Source organism: Temnothorax nylanderi, unplaced genomic scaffold, assembly GCF_030848795.1.
Source record: "Temnothorax nylanderi isolate EJ_2023f unplaced genomic scaffold, tnyl_v1.0 TNYL_tig0026_pilon, whole genome shotgun sequence".
In the NCBI taxonomy this organism is placed as follows: Eukaryota; Metazoa; Arthropoda; class Insecta; order Hymenoptera; family Formicidae; genus Temnothorax; species Temnothorax nylanderi.
In genome coordinates, this window is record NW_027249088.1 from 1,422,399 (window position 1) to 1,445,894 (window position 23,496).

Genomic DNA, 23,496 nt, shown 5'->3' on the forward strand with positions numbered 1-23,496 from the left:
GACACTCGTCCGCGCGCAAAACTTCTTCTCGACGGGCAAAAAGACACGAGAAACGCAGAGACGCGACATGATCTCGCGATAATATAACGCGACTACAGTATACGCGAAAAATTTGGGTGGAGCGCGATAAGCTCGGCGAGAACGTCCCTTTTAGTCCAGTCAAATTAGACATTTGAGCTCGGAAGTGAAGCGGGATGAGTGAAACCTTTTTAGGGTTGTTGGGGGGGATGTAGAAGAGCTTATTTCTGAGTTGTCGGGTTAATTGGTCCGATGGGTTTTTAAGGGGGGGAGGGGGAATGAAAAATTTCGTTTTTTCGCAATAACTCGGCGAATTTTGACCGTACATGATTTACTAACCCCTCATTTTGTAGCTCTTTTAAAGCCCTACAATTTATTTCGTGAAGACCCTAACCTAAAATCAATATTTGTCGAGTTCTAGCCGGTGAAAGTGGGAAAAAATGTATTTTGTCGCGGTTTTTTGCGTTTATCTCGTTTCCATTAATAGATAGAAATGTGCCGCCACTGACAAAGTTGTAGGGCTTGAAGAGACCTACAAAATGAGGGGTCAGTCGTTTAGATTCGTTAAAAATTGAGCCCAGGGAAGTCGCGCTTTTAACGCGTGGCCGATCGTCGCCGGCGGCGCGGCGTACTTCCCCCACTCCCCCACTCTTTCCAAATTTTTCCTATTGCCTAGTCGCGCTCGCGGACAGTATTAGTTATTAGTGCGAATTCGAGACTGTGCTCAGCCCGCTCCGCGTTTCTCGCGTTTTCTAAACCTGTCGGTCGTGAATCTTTTGGCCGTTATCGCGCTCCAAAAGGAGCCATTGTAATTAAAGAAGAAAGATCGTGAATCTTTGTCCGCGAACGAGTGTCGGAATTGATCCACGGTCGATCGTCTTGTTGCGTATGTACTTATTAATCCATATCGCGTCTCTCGATGTTCGCAAGTGGCGTCGAATTAATTGATTTATCGCTGATTCAAGAAGTTAGTCTCACGTTTAACGCAAGCGAATTGGCGAATCCGCGTCTTTTTGCTCGCCGAGAGTGAATCTCGCGCCGGAGTGTAAAGGAGGGTCCACATTATCGAGCAGAACCGCGAGCCGAACTTCGCCGCGAACCGATCATGCGTCCACATTATCGAGCCAATCTTTGTCGGCTCGATAATTTCGGTTCGTGGCGAAGTTCGGCTCGCGGTTCTGCTCGATAATGTGGACCCTCCTTAACGTATCTCCCGTCATTAAATTTCCGTTTCACACGCGGGTGTGTTGTTTGTGTCGCGTTTTCGTGAGAGAATCAGTCGCGTCGCGTCGCGTCGCGTGGCATCGGTGTGAAGTTGCACCGGATTTGAATTTTTCGGTTATTAACGGGACGCCTCGGGTGAGAAACGGATCGCGCTCCGGACCCGAGCGGGCGGGCGTCGCGACGCATTTAATTAGTAAGAACCGTAATTAGCCGCGTGACTTGATACTCGTCATTCGTAAGGCGTACTTGTCCGTCGGGTGATCAGTCGAGATGCGTATTTCGCGAGATTCATTCGGTCAAGGTGGCCGTCACTCGGCGCCGAGAACGTTCGTTAGGAAACGGTGACCATATTTGCAGTATTTCGTTCCGCGGACGTGTATTCTTCGTATCGATCTTGCTTCGTATACTTATTCGTTCTTGTTACAATACGAAATCATTTTCGCGTGTATCATTTTCATTCCAAGTGCGGGAAGTGCGTGGAAAGGCTGGAGCACTGTCGCAAAATGTTGAAATATTGCGGAAAAAAACAAAGCAACGAAATATCATCGTTAAATATTGCGTTAAATATTGATCAGTGCGTGCGCGATCAAAGTAATCATATTTTTGCGAGTTTATAGTGCGTACGTGTGTCATAAAGGATCGCACTGATCGCAGTAGCAACGGACTGAAAAGAGAGGAGGAGGAGGTGGCCCGGGGAGGCATCAGGCAACGGCGGAGCAACCGTGGGGTAAGCAACTTATATGACTTATTTAATTTATTATTTTACTCCTGACATTATTTTATACGAGTTTATTATTAATCTCAGCGATGAAGTATTATTTTCTTACATAATATAATGCTGTATAATGCATATAAAATATTTTAGATTATTTTCGAAATTATCTACAAATACATTTAAAAGATTATAAGTAAAATTCAATATTTATGCACACCTGTATTTTCAACATTTTTAAGATCGATGATTATTTAGATTATTACATAATTAGATTGTTTCTGAATTTTTTTAAACAAAGAAAATTCTTTTAAGAATTATGTAATTATTTTGCTAAGCATCTGTTTAAAGAAACCAAAAATAAAGAAATTTGAGGCAATAATTATTTTTTAAATATTAATTATTCTGAAGCACAGTTGTAATTTAAATACGCTCTCTTTTACAGATATGACAACTCCGCTGCGCATCGTACCGGTGAGTTTGAAATTATTTTTTTATTTTATTCCCGAATTATAAAAAATGGAAATTAATAAAAACTATATTATGTATATAAAATACTATATTAAATATATATATTCGTGTAATATTATATATATATATATATATATATATATATCACACGAAGAACGAAAGATTAAAAATAAAAAACCGAAGTAATCTTTAATTAAAAAGTTTGGATAATAAATGTAATGAGTCGACCCATGCGTTAAACATAATCCTTATGATACGCAACTAAGATAAGAAATTTACATTTTCCTATACGTTTTATATTAATATACATATTTATCTATTTCTTGTGAATAATTTATTATTAATTTAATTGGTTATATTATTTTTGCAAAAATAGATTAAATAATTGAAAACGAGTTATTAATTTATTTTCTACGCATAAATCACAATAATACCAGTTTCTAAGCTTATAAAGGTTTATTATGCGTACCGTTTAACTAGAAACTAAACTTAATCAAGAACTAAGCACCTAAGAGACGTTTAACGAAATATCCGGGGAAAGCGTAAATTCCACATGCTACTAAAAGCACGAATAGCGTACACGTAAAGCAGCACAGGATTCGCCATTTATAATAACGACAAACGACGAAACAGAATGCTCTCCATGGATTATGGAACCAGGAGAAAGAGGTATCGGGTCGCCTGCAAACCACAATATATAACGCATATGTTCAATAACAATCAATAATTGGAAATATTAAATATAGATGAGGGAAGAGCATGCTTTTATTAAAACCGAACATTATTAGAGAAATAATATTTAACCGTATTTTTAATTACTATGTATTAATTTAATATTCAATTATGTATAATATATAAATAATTGTACCAGAAAAATAGCATGTTTTATTAGTGTAAGAGTAGTACGAATAACAAGATGAATAATATAAAATAGTCAACAATAGATCTCGAAATAATCTGTAGATTGTTACAATTTTCTTACATCTTCCTGCTAATTTATTGGAATTAAGGAATAAGACCATTGCAATTGTCACATTAATCATTACTAGGCAGTTCAAAATGTATAATTCTAAATTTTGTGATTATTTTCATTTAAAAAGTAACTTGTTGTTTTTGCAAATTAAAATGAGAAATAAACTGATAAAATCAGAATGAGACGGGATTAACCTCGGAGACGGAAGATTTTGAGGTGGATCCCTTCCTCTTCCTGCCGGTTGATTATCCGCGTCTACCGCTTTCAAAACGGACATTTCCAGTTCAATTTTACCCTACAGTGAAAGAGGATATAATTATTAGACAATGAAAAAAATTGTCTAATTTTATTTTTATCTTTCTTTACAGAATTATTCTCATATAATTATATATATTCGCTTTATAGTTTATCCAAAAAATTTCGACAAAATTCTTTATAATTTTGTGATATTTTACCGCTTGAATATATCTGCCGGCATCAATAGTACGTGCAAAAGGCCACCAAGCTCTAGTTCGAGAAACTTTGAATAAATTTATTGTAGGTAACTGCGGTTCGAGTAATTTCAGCGTACAGTTTTTGGAGTTTGGACTGCCTCGCGGCATTTTCGACAAATCTAATGTCAACTCTCCTGCAACACGTTAATTAATAATCAGAGGACGCGTAACTTTACAATATGTCACGAATTACGTTAATTAATTATGTGACCTTAGCGTAATTTAGCTTTTCAGTTACATATTTTATGTTTCTAGAAATGTAGTTTCTTCTTTGCAGTTGAGATTAAAATGAACTACAATTTCTAAAGTTTAACTGAATAGCAAATTGAATTTACACATATGTATACAATAATATCCCAGTTAATTTAGAAATAACTAAAAATCGAGTATCAAATATTCTACGCGATTGTTCTATATTATATCGCATGTGAAATTTATTTAGTTTTCCAATCAACAATTCATATTTTAAACGTTTCCGTACTGAAACAGATCGATGGTATATTTTAATTACCTATAAAATCATCCGAGGAGAAATGATCATTGTCCCAGACTTGTAAACGAAGCTTGCAAGGCAGCTTCTCCTCGATCTCGTTTTTCGCGAACACTGACATTCTTCTGCGGACTATCATGACGTTCTCACCTTTCGAGTACACGACGCGAAATACGAATCTCCAGTTGAAGTTGCCCTCGCCGGTCAGGGAATTATAGTGGATGTCGGTCTTCTGGTAATCCTCGTATTGAATCCATCTACGTAATTATTTCGAGCAGAGATAACGAGCCCGTTTATAGCATACATATCTATTGATCGTCACTAATCATTAAGTCCGTTATTAATTGGAACTAAAACTGATTATTTCCAAGAATTGATTAAAAATTAAATTGTTGTTAGATTTTAACTTCTAACTTTTAAGAGCCTTAGTGGTTTTAAAAGGTTACTGCCGGCAGATATAGGATTCATTACGATAATAAAATCAAAAGAAAAGAAAATTTATTTGCAGCCAACTACGTAGAATTAAAGTTCAATACCGATGATTTGCGATGTTCTTAATCACATTTAAATTGAAAAATTTAAAGCGAGATATATATGAATGCACAAAACGTCATTAATCTCGCTTATAAATATCTCAACACAATAATTTACAATTGTCTATCTTCGATTTCTGCTTCGACCGAATAAATCGCGCAAAATATCTGCCAATTGACAAATATTGTCGCTTATGAATCATTAATCAAGGGAGCTAATTGACCACGGACAATAAAATAAATTCTGAATTTAGTCGAACTCAATTGCTATTTCATAACGCTTTTTTTATATCTTTTGTGTATTACATGCAATTGTTAGGTAAGCCCGATAAAATACTTTTATTCATTGGTCTCACATGTTTGTGATGGCATACCCTTTGACATAAATGTCGGAGCACTTTTCCCCGGTGAGGAATTGGCTCTCGGTCAACGGCACATCCTCGGTATTCCAAACAATTATACGAATTTCATATTCCTCCGATGTTGGGGGCGTAATGTTGACCGCCGGTTTCGGTGGCAATTGTCCAATTCGAAACATATCGATCCATATTTCAAGCTTGCCCTAAAGTGTCATTTTTATACGGGAAGCTCATAATTGTGCAATACCTTAATGCATTCTGGAGATTGATGCTGAAGAGATCTTAATGTAAAAATATTGTGATCACAATAATTTACAGCAATTATAAGCAATCAAAGTAACCAATGCTATAATTACATTGAGCTCCGTATTTATTATATATAATAGGTATAGATTTTTAAAATACATGTTATTTTTTACAAATATAATTTTGTCTCCTATTTTCTTATAGCTAAACATTATATACTATCGTAATCAACTGACTAATTATTTAATCTCTTTTTATAATAAAAATTTGAATAATTAATTACTCTATTTAGAATAATTATTAAATGTAACTATTAATCTAAATTTAATACCTTTGTTTTTGTAATCAATAAAATTAGAAATAATATAATAATAATTATTAGTATCTACATTAGTATCGACATTAATGTTATTAAGTATCCAGCTGCGTGACTTCAAGAAACCAAGAAAAGAAGTCGCTACATTTTACAAGGTGATATTTAATCTGATTTTTTAATTTATTAAACTTATGAGACAGATTTTTAAATTAATAAAGTCATGTAGAGTTTTCACGTTCGTCACGAACGTTAAAATTTGATGTGTGTTATAATAACAGTTGATGTGTGTGTTCTAATAATTTAATATATGTAAATGTCCTTTTTATATTCATGAATTCTATTCTTCAAGTGAACTCGTTGGAATTAACGCGCGCCTGTTGATCGAGATAGAATATTCGGTGTGATTTTATTTTGTAAAACATCGAAATATTTTACGTTCATTTGACTGACACGCAGCCTTTTGGTAGTTTTGCGACGCAACGAAAACGCGTACGCGCGTCGCGCATTTTTTGCTATCTCAAAAATGGACTCTCGAATCGAGAAATGTTTTAAATAAAAGTTGTAGAAAATCTAATTACGAACAATTTCGTTTTTTATTCATTTCTGTACGGTCCAAATTCGCCGAGTTATTAATTAAAAGATAATTTTTTTTTATGTTGATAGTGGATGTTTTGCATGTAAAAATCAGTATTAACTCTGAAAGTATAGGTCGTACACATATAGTATGTATAATGAAAGTTAAAGAGAATAAAATTTTGAACATGTTGATGTATGCATGAATCCATTTTGGTAAAGATAGCTTGAAGTTAAGAGCAAAAAACATGAAAAAATGTCATTTTTGAGTGCATTTTGGAAAATAACTTTTTCTGATTGGTTGGAGGCAGTAATGTTATGTATTTTTCTTGAGGATATTTTAATTATCTTTAAAATGAGACGTCGTAGACCGCAAAACTACCGCAAAACTACCGGTGTTTAAAAAAAATTCTATCTCTGCTCCATTTGGTCGTACAGACTTGAATAAAAAACGAAATTGTGCGGAATTTTGTAAGCTACAATTTTGAGATCTACATAAATTTCCGTAAAGTTGATATTTTCCGAGTTATTTGCGAAAAACTGATTTTTTGGACCTTTTGGACCCTTCCCTGCCCGCAACGTAGCGTCTACACGTGGGGACTTTTAATATGTTGAATAGTACCCCCTAAAACAAGCCTGTTTACAAAGTTTTAGCCCAGTCAGTATTATTTCCTCCAAATCGACAAATTTCGAGTCATTTTACTGGGCTAAGCGGGTAGGCAGCGGCGCGTGTCGTCGTGTTATCACCTCACAGAACACGATTAATCCCCCTGAATAATTTGCGATTTTTTATTAATTAACTGCCGCGATTAACAATTTGTAAACGCGCCGAGTTAAGGGTTGCCGATCCCAAGCACGTATTCGTGCGATTTATTCGCGTGACGTAGAAATCGAAACGACTGTGCACGAGAGTTGTAAATTATCGCCTAGTGCTACTGACGCATGGTAATTGTTTATTCAGTCCGAATTCGAGTATATCGCCCATCACGCTTTAAAATTCGCATCGATTTAAATGCAATTTCGCTATACCATTTTTGCATTGGGAACACGGAAAGATACTCCTGTCGGTGGATTCGAGTTACAGAGAGAGCCGCGTGTGTTATATATCGTTTATTAATAATACTATATGTATCTCGCAAGATTTATATGTCCAATGTTGCACGTGTGCAATACTGAATCCCAATTGGACATTTCCGAACGTTCCATCGCGCTTTAATTAATTAGACTTTACCGCGTTATTAGCGACTGCACGTGATATCAATGTCGCTAATTTTTCGTTTATTAACGAAACGTCGTGTGTATATGTTAAACAAATTGATTTCGGATTCAACAACGTCGTGGCGTGTTTAATTAATAAGCATAATTACAGTTAATTCCGTTTTCTAATATTTGCTGCATGGCGCGGCATAATTTTGGTTAGGATGTGTATATCGATTTGATCAAATCCTTCGCTGGAGATTCATCATATTCTGATGATTAATGTACCCGCGATCGTAATTAACGTTTTTATGAATGGACGTCGTATAAATAAATGCCATAAATAAATGAGCGGCAAAGGAAAAACGATCTGAGAGAAAAAGAGGAGATTGGAGAAGTTAAAAATTAAAAAATACAAATATTAAAAATTTAAATTAAGAGTATAAAAATATTGTGAGTGAATTTATTAAGCCATTTTTACTTGAAATGGATGGGCTGAAGAATAGATTAGTGAAAATATTTAATTCAGGAACATGCATAATATCTGTCATTCAATTGTGCATGCAACAGAATATAGCACGAAAGGATATCAATATACAGAAAGAATATCAATTTTAATATCGAGTACATTATAATTGATTTCAAATTTATGATGTTATTGTTTAGATAAATAGTAGAAAATAAAATAGCAAGCAAAATAGCACTATAAGAAATAAAATGCTAATCTTTTTAGAATATAAAAATTCTTTTATTTTATAATTCCTTTATTGTTTATATATTATAGAAAATTAAAATAAATGTTCATACATTTTTGCTTCTTCATAGAGGAAGTTTTGTTTTTATATGTATGATGATGATGATTGATTGATATAAAATAAAATAAATTATTATTTTCAGAACATGATAGATATATTAATATTTAAATGTGTTACTCTATTTTCCTTTTTTTCTCTCGTAAATATTTTTTTAATGGAATTGAGGGTATACATTTGATCTTTTCCTACATTTCTCCAGAATTATGTAAATATTGCACATACAATATTTGTTATTTAGAGTTATTGATAATTTACTTCAAAGTAGAGTAATTAATAATTTTTATTAAAAAAGATTAAATAATTTGCATATAACAATAAAAATTTTCTCTTAGTAATAAAATTGTCAATATTATTGATTACTACAGTATGCGTAGTATACACATAAAAAATGAGACAAAGTCAGTTTAGCAGCAAAAATTAATTATCTGAATTTTAAAAAATCAGTTGCTTATGATAAATTAATATGCAAATCTCTCGAGGTAATATCATAAACCAACTTTGATTACTTATAATGCTCTTGAAAACTATTGTAATCATAATATTTTTACATCAAAATTTTCGATTTTAATTATTCTTCAGAATATCTACATTATTATGTCATATATTGCAGTAGATGTTGGAAAATATCGTAATTATATTTATAGGCAAAAAGTGTTTCGCGACAATTTTTAATCTGATAAGAGAAATGTAGCTCATTTGATAAAGTAATGCAAAATTAAATTAAGATATAAAGAGAATTTTTCTTCCGCGGCACAACAATGTCTGTATCACGGTCACGTTTCCTAACGAACGGAGTTACTTTTCATAGTCAGACGATGAATTTCATGCAACCTGCTCGAGACCGGGCCTCTTAACGTTGAAAAGTGGCCGTCTCTCGACGTGCTCCGGTACCAAAGCACATCCGCAGATAGGAAAATCTTGCCAGTGATGAAGTACGCTGAGAGCCATGCATTCTTCTTTGTCTGTCGGCGCACATATTGAATATTTAGTAGAAGTTTCTTAATAAACTATTTTTTACTTTGCATGTAATATAAATTTTTATTTATTCATTAGTGTCAAAACAATTGGAGCAAAACATTTTTTTGATTTTAGAATAATAATTTTTAATTATATGTGATTAGATGATTATTTATATAAAGACCGTGTTTACACAGTCGTGTTTCTGATGCAGAAGAACTCGGCCAAAACTAGTCATGCGACGTGATACGATTTAATAAATGGATCATGAGAGTCAGTTCAACATTCGTTACATCACGTTCGTAATCGTGATTCAACTGAGAAACTCAGAGTTTGTCTTGAAGCAAACCGAACTTTGTTTCTTGCAGTTCTAATAATCGATTCCAAGAGAAACTTGTATGTGCAAGTGTTTTATATTTGTTAACCTCATATCAGAGTTGTGTATTAAATCGGGAAGAATTCCGTATTTTTCAAGCATATTCTAAAAATAGTTGAAGAAATTGCGTATTTAAATAACTGAAATGGTCAATTAAAAAGTGAAATAATTATTGAGATAAAAAAAACTTGATTTAAAATTCAAGAATAAATTGTTAAAATCTTGCAACTAGAAACTGTTATTACATTCTTGTATAAATAATGGACAATAATTTTTTATATTGCATATTAATTAATTATTAATATAATAAGCGTACGTGAGTATCTAAAATTAATTTTTAAACTGTGTATCAATAGTTTAAAATCTAACATTATTAGATGAATTAAAGTTATCTACAATTTCATCGAAAATGTATTTAGTCTAAAAACTATAATTTACCTGAAATTAATGTTCTATTTTATGAATGATAGAGTCTTCGGATAAATGTTAAATGATAAATGTCAACGCGATGATAATCTGTTTATCGGGATTAAGGACGTTCTCCGGTCCTTATACTAGAGAAAATCGATTTTCTTTAGATTTTCTTGAAACTGTGAATATACGTTAATTTAGGTGTGCTTTATGCGTGGTATAAATTTCAGTACCTCTTCCGGTATAAAATAAAGATACTGAGCCTCAAAGTTTCAACTTTTACTAATGAAAAGGTTTTCCAGGCCAAACGGTAAGAGATACGAGGTTGGTCAAAAGGACCAAAGTTGCTCCTCTCGTCGAGTTCTATAAGGAAAAAATGCCAAAATTAAAAAAAATTAAATTAAAAATTTTTTTTGGTAAAAATTGAAACTTTGAGGCTCAGTATCTTGATTTTTTATACCGGAAGAGGTACTGAAATTTATACCACGCATAAAGCACACCTAAATTAACGTATATTCACAGTTTCAAGAAAATCTAAAGAAAATCGATTTTCTCTAGTATAAGGACCGGAGAACGTCCTTTTAATTTGAAATGTAAGAAACCGAATCTTTGTTGCGAATTGATATAACATTAAATATTTCGAGGTAATAACAGATCGGCTGGCACGCGGTCTTGGTGCTTGTTTTTACAATTAGGTACAGCGCGCTATGTTTATACAAACTCGCCACGCTATTATTCGCACAACGAGACTTGAGCGAGGCACTTCGCTTCATAAAACGCGATCTCTCCTTCCAAACAATTAGCGATTCAGTTTTCGATTAATTAACTCTGATTAGCAATTTGCAAGTATATCGAACAATTTGCAAATATACCAGTTGCACGATGTATTAATTCATATTTTATAGCTTCCTTATTTATTAAATGTTTCGTTTCGATGACAAAGTGTGTGGCTGGCACACGCAACTATATGTACACAATTATTTTATTGTCATTCGCACGGGCCTCTTTTGTTATTCGCATTATTAATATCGGAAATGCCGCGCGATTGTTGTATTTTGATTAGGGCATTTGAGATTGTAATTAATCATATTTTCACAATAAATTTGTACCTGTGGAATAAAGAAATAAGAGAAAAAGAAGTCTAGAAAGAATGAAATAATCAGTAATTTACTAATTTAATATTTATATTATTTATTATTTTCTTTATTTTATTTAAAATCAAGACTTCAAATTTTAAGAAAATTTTGTTGATTTTAAGAAAATTAAGATCTGCGTTTGGCCTCTTTATATGTATAAAAGGAAGCAAACTAGAAATTTCTTTAGTATATATATTTTTATTCGAAATATCTCATCCGTCACGCTTGTGAAATGAGATTCAAGTATCGGTTATCAATGTAAACCTAAATCTTCTATTTAAATTGTAAATTACAAATGACTGGTGTTTGATTTGCATCAGGATATGAAACTCTCTCTATCGGGTTATCACTTAGCAGTTACGATAATCTTCGATCGATGGAAATATTACGTACCGACCTCGTCTTCGCGCTCGATCACAGCATGAAAGGGAAACGACTGCTTCCCAATTTTAATTTCTCGTTCCCCGTATTCCGGTGGCGGTAGATTGTTCTTCCTGCAGAGGAACTCCAGGATCTGCGTCGGTTTTTCGCGATCTCTCCAAGCATTGTAACCGACGGTGCTGTAGGCGCTCGCGATTCCACAAAGCGCCCGATGCCGACTGTAAAATCGGTTTTCGATGTCAATCCGCGTCACGCCGATTAGATCATCGGCTGTCGTAGCGTCGAAGTCCCACACTTGAATCTCTAACATGTAATCTTGCGGGAAGCTCGCCTCGATCTCGAACACACTGCCAGATAATAATTACTATTTGAGGATAATCGCGCTAATTAATACTTTTTTATGTTTATTCGAAATCGACCATAGGTACTGCTTAAAAAAAAAAGAATATTTGACAACTTATTTTTTAGAATAGATATTAATTATTTTAGATAAAAATGATATGGCATGAAAGAGTTAAATTTTATTTCATTTATTATCCTTAGAGGATCTAAGACTGTTTTTTAAATATTGCATATTTAAAAATAAAAAATATATTGATTAACAAAATAATTTTAATCGCTGTTATATTTATGCTATATTATTATTTAAAATAGCTAGAAAATCCAATCGTGCAGGTTGGATAATCGTGCTAATTGATCTCTTTTTTTAGTCGAAATCAATCACGGAGATTATGCTTTGGGAAAAAAAATCTAGGGCAATTTGTTTTTTATGGTCTAGCTATCATATTATTTTTGGGTAACACGGTACTAAAAAATAAATTTTATTTTATTTATTGCTAGAAAACTTAAGAGGCTATTTATTTCTTAGTTATTGCATTTTTAAAAACGAAAAACATATGCCATGGTTATCAAAATAATCTCGATCCCTGTTACATCTACGCTTAGGTTGTTACGTGAAGTAGCTCGAAAACTCGACCGTGTAGTTTGAGAGCTGTAAAAAGCCGATACGCACGGGTGCACAGATGGATATCGATAAAATATTTCTCGATAACGCCCGAGGGGCATGCATGGCAGCTATACCGCGGTGTGCCATGGAAAGAAGGTACGGCAACTTTTTGTTGACCTTACCGACCAAACGTAGGGTTCAATTGATTGGGTATATAATTCTTCCTGTCGCTGATAGAATTTTTTCCCAGCTTCACGCAAAGATACGGGTCAGACTTGCCGCTGAGGGGATCCTTAGGCTGTAAGTTAATGCCTGCGCGAAAAGCAAATTTACTGTCGGCTCGATGCCGCAGAGATGAGCTTTCTAGCTTTCCTGAGGAATATAAGGTGTAGCAGAAAATCCCGCGAATAAAACGGAAAGGGATCTTTAAACCACCCTCTATAAACTTCCCTTTTTTTTAGTAAGAAAATGTTTACACAGGGTGTTTACACGGAGAAAATGTGGTATCCCGTTATACGCTCTCGTTCATAATTACTTTGTCAATTGACAACTTAAGTTTGGATTAATTTTTATTGGGTAAAATTGAATCTACGACTATTTACGGTTTTATAATTAAGAATAAATATTTCAAAAATGTATAGCTTTGAATTTACTTTTGTTGAAAAGTCTGTAAGTTAATATAAAAGCAAACGAGCAAAGTGTTCTTAAAACAAGTCATTTTTTTCGACGCACATGATATAACGCGGAAACTAACCCTTTACGACGTAGAGTCTAACGAGAAGCTTAACAGGCTCTTGAGGCGGATAATCGTTGCACAGGCCATTAGCCGCGTCTCTCCCGCTTCTCGTTTTGCATGGAAAATTATCAGGATGTGGCCATCGGTATATAGAAATATACCCCTAAAATCACAATTTACATTCTTTGACATAAATAAATTGAGTGGTTGAGACGTTGAACAGATTCGATCTACATTATTCATTTATTATGAACGTCCTACAGTCGCCGTTGATATTTGTCGCACTTAATTAATTACAATTAATTAATCATACTTTATTAATTATAATTTGTTTAAAGAAAATTAGATAAAATTTCTTTCACGATAAAGAGCTTTCTCTCTGTCATTTTCATATAAAATCAGTCTCTATTTTTTAAAGATAATTTTTTTTTTAATGAAGTAAACCTTGAATTTGCCAGCGTAATTATCTCCAGCGTGCTCGGTAATTTCACCTTTTCTTCCGCGCCACAATTCGAAAGTACGGAGTCGGTCTTGAAACCCCTCGAATTGCGGCTGCGTCTCCAGCTCCGTGGAATAGATCTAATTTCAGTGTCTGAGCACTCAAGTTTTGACAAGTGCATTAAATAGTACCTTGAACGTTGCCACGGGTTTACGACGAAATGCTATCGTGATTCCCAATTCTCTGTTTCTCTCTTCCTACGGATTCAACGACGCTCAATAATTTGCATTATAAAATATCTCGATTGAATGGATCTAGTCAATCAAGACTCGTGTTTTACATTCGATTTAGAATCGGTTCATTTATCAGTAACGTGATTTATCAGTGATCGTGAAATAAACCTGAATCGAGGAAAATTGTAGAAAATTTCTTGAAGATTCAGGAAATTAGAAGAGAAACCTAAAAGATCCTTAAAGTCCTATAAATTCTATAATTTAAAATTTTTTTTTGCAATTTATAATGCATATAAAATTTTAAGAAATAAGAAAGCAGAGACAAATATATCTAAATCGTTAAACTGCATTCTAATCATATAAGCTAGTAAACTACTAAACGTTTAAACAGTTAAGTACCTAAGCAATTAAATTAAAAGCCCCTGATCCGCGCGTTAGGTACCCAAACAATTAAATTTCTGAGCGCACCTAAGCAGCTAAGTATTTCAGCAATTTAGTATCTATTACGCAGTTACATTCACACGATTTATAGTATCGGAAATCCTTAAGGATTAGAAAAATAATTAAGTTTGAAGAATTTAAGGAAGTAGATATTTTAAACGTTTTTAACTACAAATGCGTTAATAACGCTTTTTATCCGTGTCAATGAATTTCTCGTGCAAAGTGATAAGAAATAACTTCGGCAATAATTATATTCTTTACATTTAAAATAACTTTACAAACCTGGAGGGAGGCGAAATATTTATTCCACCAATCGAGAGTCTCGTCATCGCTATCTTTATAAATTTCCACCTTCTTTCTCTTGGTAAGAAACTTAAATTTCAATATCCTCTTGATGCTTACGAGCAGTCTCTTCAACTTGGAGTGGACGTCCGTTGCAGCCATTCTCTTATATGCAATGAGACCTTTGCTCTCTTCCTTCGAAGGGCTATAATCGATCGGCAAAGGTACTGCACCAATAATAAAATATGAAAGCAATATTAAAAATTCTGCAATTATTTGTGTACAGGGTAATGCAAAACATATTTGTGATAATACGAATGATAATAAAAAGAAACTCTTTTCTGATTTATTCCGTGCCTATCTGCCTGACCGTTGGCCTTACGCCACTTTCCCTTTCCTGTATATATCTAACCCTATCCTCTCCCTTTGACCTGTGTCCACTCACACACGCTCTCTCACTCCTCCACTTCTCTCTCTCTCTCACCCACTCGCTGCTTTTTCACACACCCTCTCACACTCTTCTTTGCTTGATTTTCGCTCAGTTACTCACACACGTGTCACTCACGATAGCGCCGGAAACGGAAGTCCAATAGGGGAAAAACGGATTGGATTTTTCGAGATAAGGTATTAGATATAAGATCGAAGATAAGCGAATATAAGCGTATAAGCGAATAAGCGAGCAAGCGAATAATGCGAAAATAAGAAAAAGGACAGGGCGTGCGAGGCGTGTATGTGTGTACAGGCGAAAACTAAGAATAAGCGAAAAAATTGTAAGAGTTGTAAGATTGAATTGTGTACAGGGTTGGGTACGTCCCTACAAAACGCCCTTTTAAACCCCTTTGGGGTAATAAAGTATCATATCTAATTTTTTTTTTTAACGTGGGTGAAATCTTCAACTACAGAGATACTCCAGGGCCGTTCCCGCCCCTGAGCTTGCCCTGTAGCCCCCCTAGTCGGGGAAAAGACCCCTCCGCCTCTGGGGGAGAGGCAGAGGGGGTGCCGGATTCCGTGCACGTGCATCGCGGAAGATATACCACGCACATAGCCTACCGGCTAATACACCCACGAGTCCCTCGCGACGTTTAGAGGAGAGAACCCGGGAATTGCTTTTGACATACGTCCGGAGAACCCTCCGATCCTATCTAATCTAATAAAAAGAAACTCGGTCAAAATTCGATCCATGCACTTTTTCATATTTTTTGAGTTTTATTTTTTTCTTTAGCTTTGCAGTATCTAGAAAATTATGAGAGATAATAAAAAGTGAAGAATTAATCTTTCTTTTAATGAATATAATACATTTTTATAATATGCGAATACCATTTAAATAACAATAAAATCAACTAACACACTATCGCTGTCTGCCGTTTCGTCAGCTGGAATTTCTGCATGAATTTCGACTCGTATATCTGCGCATCATAATCCTCCTCGGTTATTAATTGCTCCAGAAACACATGAATGTTAGGGATAATACAGATCCCCGCGTACTTGAAGCAGCCAAATCCGCGCGAATCGTAAGCCTTTATGGTGATGCTCGGATAGTAAATGTCGAGCTCCGGCATTTCCTTGATGATTAATGCGTTTTAGAGCGGTTCCGTTTTCTCGCCATTAATAACGTACATCACGTGGATTTATTTTAATCGTACTCTGATTTCTGATCATTTGAGACAATCAACGTTAAAAGCTATCTCTGAGAGACTTGACGACCAAAATTAAACGTCAATCAAACTTTTATTGATCTTTGATTAATCTTTGTTAAATCGCGCGTGTATGAAATTTAGCTTAGACATCGGACACATATATTATGCGCAAAGTTCGCTAATTAACCATTCCTGGAAAGTGGGATAATTTCAGAATTACCAGCTCGATCATAATGTGCGGTTCCTCGAAGTTGCTGAATCTCCTGGCGTTCTTCATCACCTCCGACTTGACGTGCACTCCGGCGCACTCCACTATAATTCTCGGCTTACGTACCGGCATATATTTTATCTTCCTCATGTCGCGAACACCCCAAAAGATCACCTCCAGCCTGTAGCCCGTCATTTTCGGCCTGATATCCAGTGGGATGCTGTAAATCTTGTCCTCTGCTGACATGTTCATCGGAACATCCGAAATCTCTTTGTTCTCTGTCTGCGGTAATATATATATATATATTATATATATATATATATATATATATATATATATTCTTGTGTTTTTCAATTTTGAAGAAATGTCATCGTAAAACTCGATGCATTATCTAACAAGACTTACACATTACGGGATGAGCCAACGAAAATTTTCCATCCTGTTTTCTTGTAACCGACTGATTTGTGCGACATGTGCTGAAATTTTTGTAATAAATTTAATTGTGTTGCACACCTCCTGTTGTACACATGTGTTGTACACATAAAAATTCTTATTACCATTTAAAATTTTTGTAGGGGTAGCTATCCTAATTAAGGAGGTGTACAACACAATTAAATTTATCACAAATATTTCAGCGCATGTCGCACAAATCAATCGGTTACAAGAAAACAGGATGGAAAATTTTCGTTGGCTCACCCCGTAATGTGTAAGTCTTGTTTTTATAATTTAAGCGAGTGTTTCTCGAAAAGTCGCATTTGGAAGTCGTAGGTAATTAGTAAAAATTGAAAATTAAAAAAAATTGGAAGGAAATTTTTGTTGGCTCACTCGGTATACATTTTACATCGAGTTTTACGATGTCTTTTCAAAATTGTAAAACAGAGGTAGATCATTAAATAGAATGTATTGTATGAAAGAAAATTGAGAGATGACACTGTTGGAACATCGTTGACATTTGTCGAGAAGGAAAGTCGATAACTCACTTCTATCAGCTCGAAAGCTGCGAGGACTGAGCCGGTGCAATCTTTTTGCGACTCGAATTTGTACCACTCTAATTTCGGTGGGAAATCGGGCGGCGAGTAAGTTTCCGTGACGAGTTTTGCTAATGGCACCGCGATACACCTGCCACAGAATTCCCTCGTGCCCTGCATTATTTTTCGTACAAGAGATATGTAACATTTAAATTCAGTTGGAACACTACTAAATCTTCTTTTTTTAATTTCTACTTGAAAACACCGAGAATAATTACATCTGTACATAAACAACAATATTTTTGACATTTTTATTTCATACTCGTATTCCTTTTTAAGACATACTATTTTATTTTATTTTATTTTTATTTTTTAGAAAATACTACTAAGAAATTTGACAAATTTATTGGTCTTTGCTTACGCATAAATCCTGCTGGAAAGCCTGCAAAACGACTTCGGGTGGTAGAATTTTAATATACTCCTTAGTACCGTGCAAAATAATCGGAGGAAAAATTAACGTCTGGTCCCAAAACGGGTCTAAACTTTGTCTTATTGTCTGGAAAAATTATAAAATTAGATTTAACATATACTTTAAGGTTTTATTAAATAAGTTCGAATATTGCTTTTTTAAATAGATTTTTTTATCGTTCAAAGCAATTTTAGTCTAATTACAAATAATTTTTTTTGCTAAATGTCATACGAGATTACTGTATAATACTGTATAATATTTTGATAATGCAAATCTCAAAGATTAATTAGAATTAAGAATCTTAATATAAAAAAAAGTTACAACGTAAATGTAATTGCAAATAATTCAATTGTACATTTTGATATAATTTTGTATTGCACTGTGCATTATAATATAAATTGTATAAATGGCAAAAAGTTAAAAAATGCGCAATAATAAGTTTGAAATCGGCAGAAGTAGTGGAGAACCTCCATAAATTGGGTTGTTTTTACTGAATAAAACTTCAGTTCAAAATTAAAACTGAAGATTGATCAGTTTGATTTAATTAGAAAAATTCGAAGTCACTTGACACATTTAGTAAATATAATCCAATAAAAGTATAGAGCAATTTGTATAAAAAAATAGATTTGATTCCTAACGATTATCGTCAACTATAAAGTTAAATCGCCAGGATGAATTCAGAATCTACATTTTCAAACGGTTTATCACGACTTAATTGATCATTAACCCGGCCTTATTAATCGCATTGCATAATATCGGGGTGACGATAATAAATGACGTTGCCGACGTCATTTTAAAACTTGTCGAGCGTGAATAATATTACCTCGTTAATGCGGAACGAATCGGCTTCGAGTCCAACGGTATTACGGCGCGCTTTTAAGCAGCGCAAATACAGCACGTGTAACTAGCTATATTTTAATAATTGTCAACCACGTAGCACGAAACGGAACGAAATGTTGAGGGTGCAACATTAATCACGCTCGTATTACATCGGTCATTACTCTCGCGCGTTTCAAGTGAAATGTCATAGGAATACACGCCGCAGAAATTTCACGGTATCATGATTGTGTATGCATACGGTATTGATCACCACGGCGCGGCGGCGGAGATAGAACATCCCCGGCGTGCGCGAGCGCTGTGGCTCGCTCAAAATTTCACATTTTAAAGAATTCAAAAATCGGGAAAATGGCACGTTTCCTTAAAACGTTAAATATTAATAAACAATTAGTTTGTCATGTTCGCATGATATAAATAATTTCATAAAGGGGCTAGCGAACAAAGCTCGTTCTTAGTGCTTATAATTATATATTACAAGCGACGAATATACATATAATTAAATATTAATCAATGTTATTAAATATTAATCACCTGCGTGGAAGCCATGTGTCCCTGAAATGCGACTCGTATAAACGAATCCAGCAAGCCTGACGCGTCCATTCCGGGATCGAAGCGACCTTGGAATATGTGGGCTCGCAACTGGAACGTCTGTAACGATCACGTCGCATTATCGCGGTGTCGTTCTCACGCGCGTATATCGATGTAATGTTTGTCGAGGCGCGTCAATCTGATTTCTCCCGCGAAGTCAGACGTCTCGGGTTATGCATTTCCGTGCATCGTAATGCCCTCCCGCGAATCTTTTTACCCATCTCTCACCGAGGACTGATTGTACTCGATGTACTTCGGGAAGGTGTCGACGTATCTGCCGTGATCGATCTCGTATCCAGGCGGAATCGCGCTCCAACACGCTGCGGCGTACCTCGCGTTGCCGAGCCATAGAAATGCCTCGATTTTGCAGGCACTGTATTCGACAGGCTCTCTTTCGTCGTCCGGATTCCTGGGGAATAGATTTACTCGCCGACCGCATTTCCCGCCCATTTCCGTCGCTTCCTCGGAGTAGATGATCTGCTCGGCTGGCAGTCGTGAGTAAGCGACCCGTTTCGAGCCGGCAATCATCCAGACGAAGACGTCCGGGAGACTATGTTGGGGCTAATTAAACAATACATCAAGTGAATTAAGAAAATGTTTAACTAAGTCACTCGCGGTCACCGCCTGACTTTTCAACACGCATATATACGTTTAAAAATGACACATTTGACTGAAGCTCATTTTACATGTTTTGTTGCGTGTTAAATTAACACGTTTAATCGTATTAATACGTTCAACCGTGTTACATGACGTCATTTAAAATGGCAAGAAATGTGTAAGAAGAGCTTCAATTAAAATAACACACTTGGATTTGCAGTGTAACCGACGCTATATCGAAATTCTTTAAAACGTTTGTGAAAATTAAATACCATTTAATATAAAACTTTGAATGATATAAGTAGGTAACAACGTACATAAAATAAAAAATATATAATTTATACTACGTCATATTTTATCATTATATACACAATATTTTATCATTATATATTTATGATAATAAAAATTTTACTGTGGTTTGCACGGTAAGTCATAAAATGCACTGGGCAAACAACGTGTTAGTTATTCATAACATTCTGAAATTTTACGAAAGGGATGGTTACGTTAGACACGCATTTGTTAACTTACGTCATCGCACATATTCCTCAATTTTCTTAAATACTGATATGCGTGGATCATCGCGATCCTCATATAATTGTTATTAGGGAGTTCGCCGTTGATCTTAATCCTCTTGAGTATGTCTTCGACATTTTTGCGACACAAGCTCACCCGATGGCGATCGAGTTGGGTGGTTCCTCCTTCGTTTTCGTACCTGCCGATGTCCAACGCGTGTAAGTAACGCGTGCAGTGAGCTTTTAATGTGCAAATTGTTTCATTGTAAGCCTCGAAAGCTATAGGATTCTCCATAACCATGAGAGCCTCTAGTTTCTCTAATCTTATCTCCTGAAAAGATTGAAATGACTTCTGATGTTCTTAATTCGCACAAATAACACTTGATGCTTTAAAAAGTTCTGATAACTTAAGATACATCAGAACTTATTATTATATTGATTTTAGCTTTAGTATTTAACAATAATTAATAATAACTTTACATGTTTCTTGAAAATTAAACAAGTTAAAATTAGTACGTTAAAATACGTTTGAAGCTAATTAAAGGCTCTGTAATTAATTTCTGATAGACTTTGAAATTTTGTCTTGAATGAATAGAAGCTATTAAAATTCCAAGGTCTACCAGTAATTAAAAGTTTACTCGCTTTTAATGTCACGCAATTACGGCATACCAAAAAGTTGGATATATAGCGTAGATTATTGCTGTTGTACATCCGCCATTCCAAATTTGGCCACCAAGATCTCACGTACAAACAGGGCTTTCTGGATCCCAAAGGTACATAATTATACTTGCCATCCAAAGTGCCGGTCGTTCGCGGGGCTGATTGACTCTCGAAGTTTAATCGCTTTTCTAGCAACTCGTTTTCTGCCGAAGTCAAGAATAAAGAAGAAAAGGAATATTTTTATCATTTTATTGCTAAATGTGACCTCCTGATTCACATCTCGCGTTGACGTTGAAAGCATACTTCACGTCAGACAAATACAGAGTAGCTGTAACCAACAGCGACAAATCCGTAGAGATGCCGTTGTAAGTTGAGGAGGAAAAGTAACAAGTCGCGCAACATAAATTTCGCCCTAAAACAGTCGCCTCTTCAATAAACTCGAGAATTTGTCTCTCTTGTCGAGGACCACCCTCTAGAAATCGCAATCAATGGCGACTGCATTGCCGGAATTGCAAAAGGTAAAAGAAAATAATTGGGTACTTGAAACAAAGTGTATCTAATTTCTCATTTCCGTTTCTATTTATAGTCACATTTAGCGCTAAAATGTTTTTACGACAATCGCGATAATGTGATGAGCAAGAATAAAAGTTTATGGAGCACCTGACTGGCTGTCATTAGTGTTTTCGACGCATTGACTATACGGAAATTGTTGATTTCCCGCGTTTCCTAAGCTCAGTTCGAAGCTGATTAATTTCGATCCGAATCGAGAGCGGTCGATCAAGCACACATCGTACAAAACTCCGACCAGAAGATATTCCTCGGTCGACCACAGGCTTTTCTAAATTTTTTAAAATAAGATTTTTATAAGTCTTTTATTAAAAATTATTTCAAACTAAGAAATTATTCTTTTTTTTTAATTCTAGTGTTCGTAATTTTTTTAATTCATATCAATCTTTACATTTCATTTAATCAAAGTCTTTAATTTATTTAAAAAAAAAAAATTTATTAGAATAAATTAGATTTTGAAGATATTTTAGACATTTTAACTTGCTGAAAATTTGTCTTTAACTGAGGTTATAAAATAAATTAAATTTACGTTAGGAATTTTGACAGAATTATAAAAATTATCCTTACCGAAAAACGATTTTTCTGTAATTTAACTGTAAATTGGACTTTACCATAAATGAAATTTAACTATAAATAAAGTAAATATATAGTCGTGAAATCGGAGCATAACAATAAATCTAATCACTTCGATAATGGGAAATACTGGAACAGTCTCAACTCCGATTCCGGGGGATGCTTCTGGGTCATCCATTTCAGTTTTCAGCGACAGAAGCACCCTTCCGCGATACAAAGGCATTGCCGTCAAGCATTTGCCCGAGCAGCCGTTCTTCTCCACCGAGCCGGATCCGTAAAAGTGGATGAAAGACGGCCCGTAAGTCGGCAGGAATCCTGTTGACAGGATAAATGCTATCTTTCGCAATTTCTCACACGTCGCACTCTTACTTTATTACTTTCTAACATTTATTTGAACTTTATACACATTGCGAGTTCGGTTCAAATCAGGTTAAAGATGATTGATATCATACTTACGCGTAAATTTATATGTATAAATATTTATCTCCATTTAAAAGAAGAATTTATCATAATATAAAAATAATTTAAAAATATGAGTCTATTGTATGAGTTTATCGAATTTAAAGCAAATATATTGAGGTGAGAGATAAAGAAGTTTAAGAGAAATGGAAGACATGTAAAGATATTTATTCCAAATTTATTTCTTCCGGAAGCAATCGCGTACCCCCCAGGCCGTTTTTTATTCTTGGCAAGGAATTATTTGGCAATCTTACCGTACTCCCCGGAATTCGAGATCTTCGTTGTGTCCAGGATATGAACTGCTACGATGCAAGTCCGGCAACTGTCGATACGGTGTTTTATGGTGATTCTCACGCGGTGGCGGAGAACGGGAAACATTTCCTTGAAAATGATGGCCTCGTAGAATTTCGGGGAGTAGGTTTGCCATGCCTCACTCGTCGATCCCTGGAAGCCCTACAGTTTGTAATCGTTTTGTTCGACCGCGTAAGACCGTATATCGGCTCTAAATAAATGATTCTCGTCGATAGTAACGGCGTTACGATGCATTAAATGTCTGTAATGTTATATAATCATTCTCGTAGGAACTAAAGGCACTTCAAAACTTTATCGCGCGGAACTGAGAACTCAGAAATTATCTCTTTTGTACCTTCATTCCAGCGAAC

At 34.9% G+C, this 23,496-nt stretch overlaps 1 protein-coding gene and 1 long non-coding RNA gene across 2 annotated transcripts in view; both read right to left on the reverse strand.

The window, feature by feature from the left end:
- Window positions 1-19,994, reverse strand: part of LOC139769935 (otoferlin) — a 70,163-nt gene extending 50,169 nt beyond the window's left edge. Inside the window, exons 1-14 of the mRNA XM_071701469.1 lie at window positions 19,695-19,994; window positions 19,410-19,526; window positions 17,994-18,128; window positions 17,585-17,746; window positions 16,617-16,886; window positions 16,105-16,321; window positions 14,760-14,986; window positions 13,383-13,527; window positions 12,811-12,940; window positions 11,699-12,029; window positions 5,290-5,477; window positions 4,404-4,639; window positions 3,854-4,026; window positions 3,593-3,693 (exon numbers count right to left, since the gene is read on the reverse strand). Of these exons, the coding sequence (XP_071557570.1) occupies window positions 3,593-3,693; window positions 3,854-4,026; window positions 4,404-4,639; window positions 5,290-5,477; window positions 11,699-12,029; window positions 12,811-12,940; window positions 13,383-13,527; window positions 14,760-14,986; window positions 16,105-16,321; window positions 16,617-16,886; window positions 17,585-17,746; window positions 17,994-18,128; window positions 19,410-19,526; window positions 19,695-19,994 (2,732 nt within the window). The remainder of the gene's footprint in view (window positions 1-3,592; window positions 3,694-3,853; window positions 4,027-4,403; window positions 4,640-5,289; window positions 5,478-11,698; window positions 12,030-12,810; window positions 12,941-13,382; window positions 13,528-14,759; window positions 14,987-16,104; window positions 16,322-16,616; window positions 16,887-17,584; window positions 17,747-17,993; window positions 18,129-19,409; window positions 19,527-19,694) is intronic.
- Window positions 19,995-20,832: 838 nt separating this feature from the next.
- Window positions 20,833-21,943, reverse strand: LOC139769940 (uncharacterized). Its single transcript, XR_011717650.1, has 3 exons — window positions 21,896-21,943; window positions 21,245-21,438; window positions 20,833-20,906 (listed from the first exon to the last, which is right to left on the reverse strand). It is a non-coding gene; the product is annotated as an uncharacterized lncRNA (long non-coding RNA).
- Between the last annotated feature and the right edge of the window lie 1,553 nt (window positions 21,944-23,496).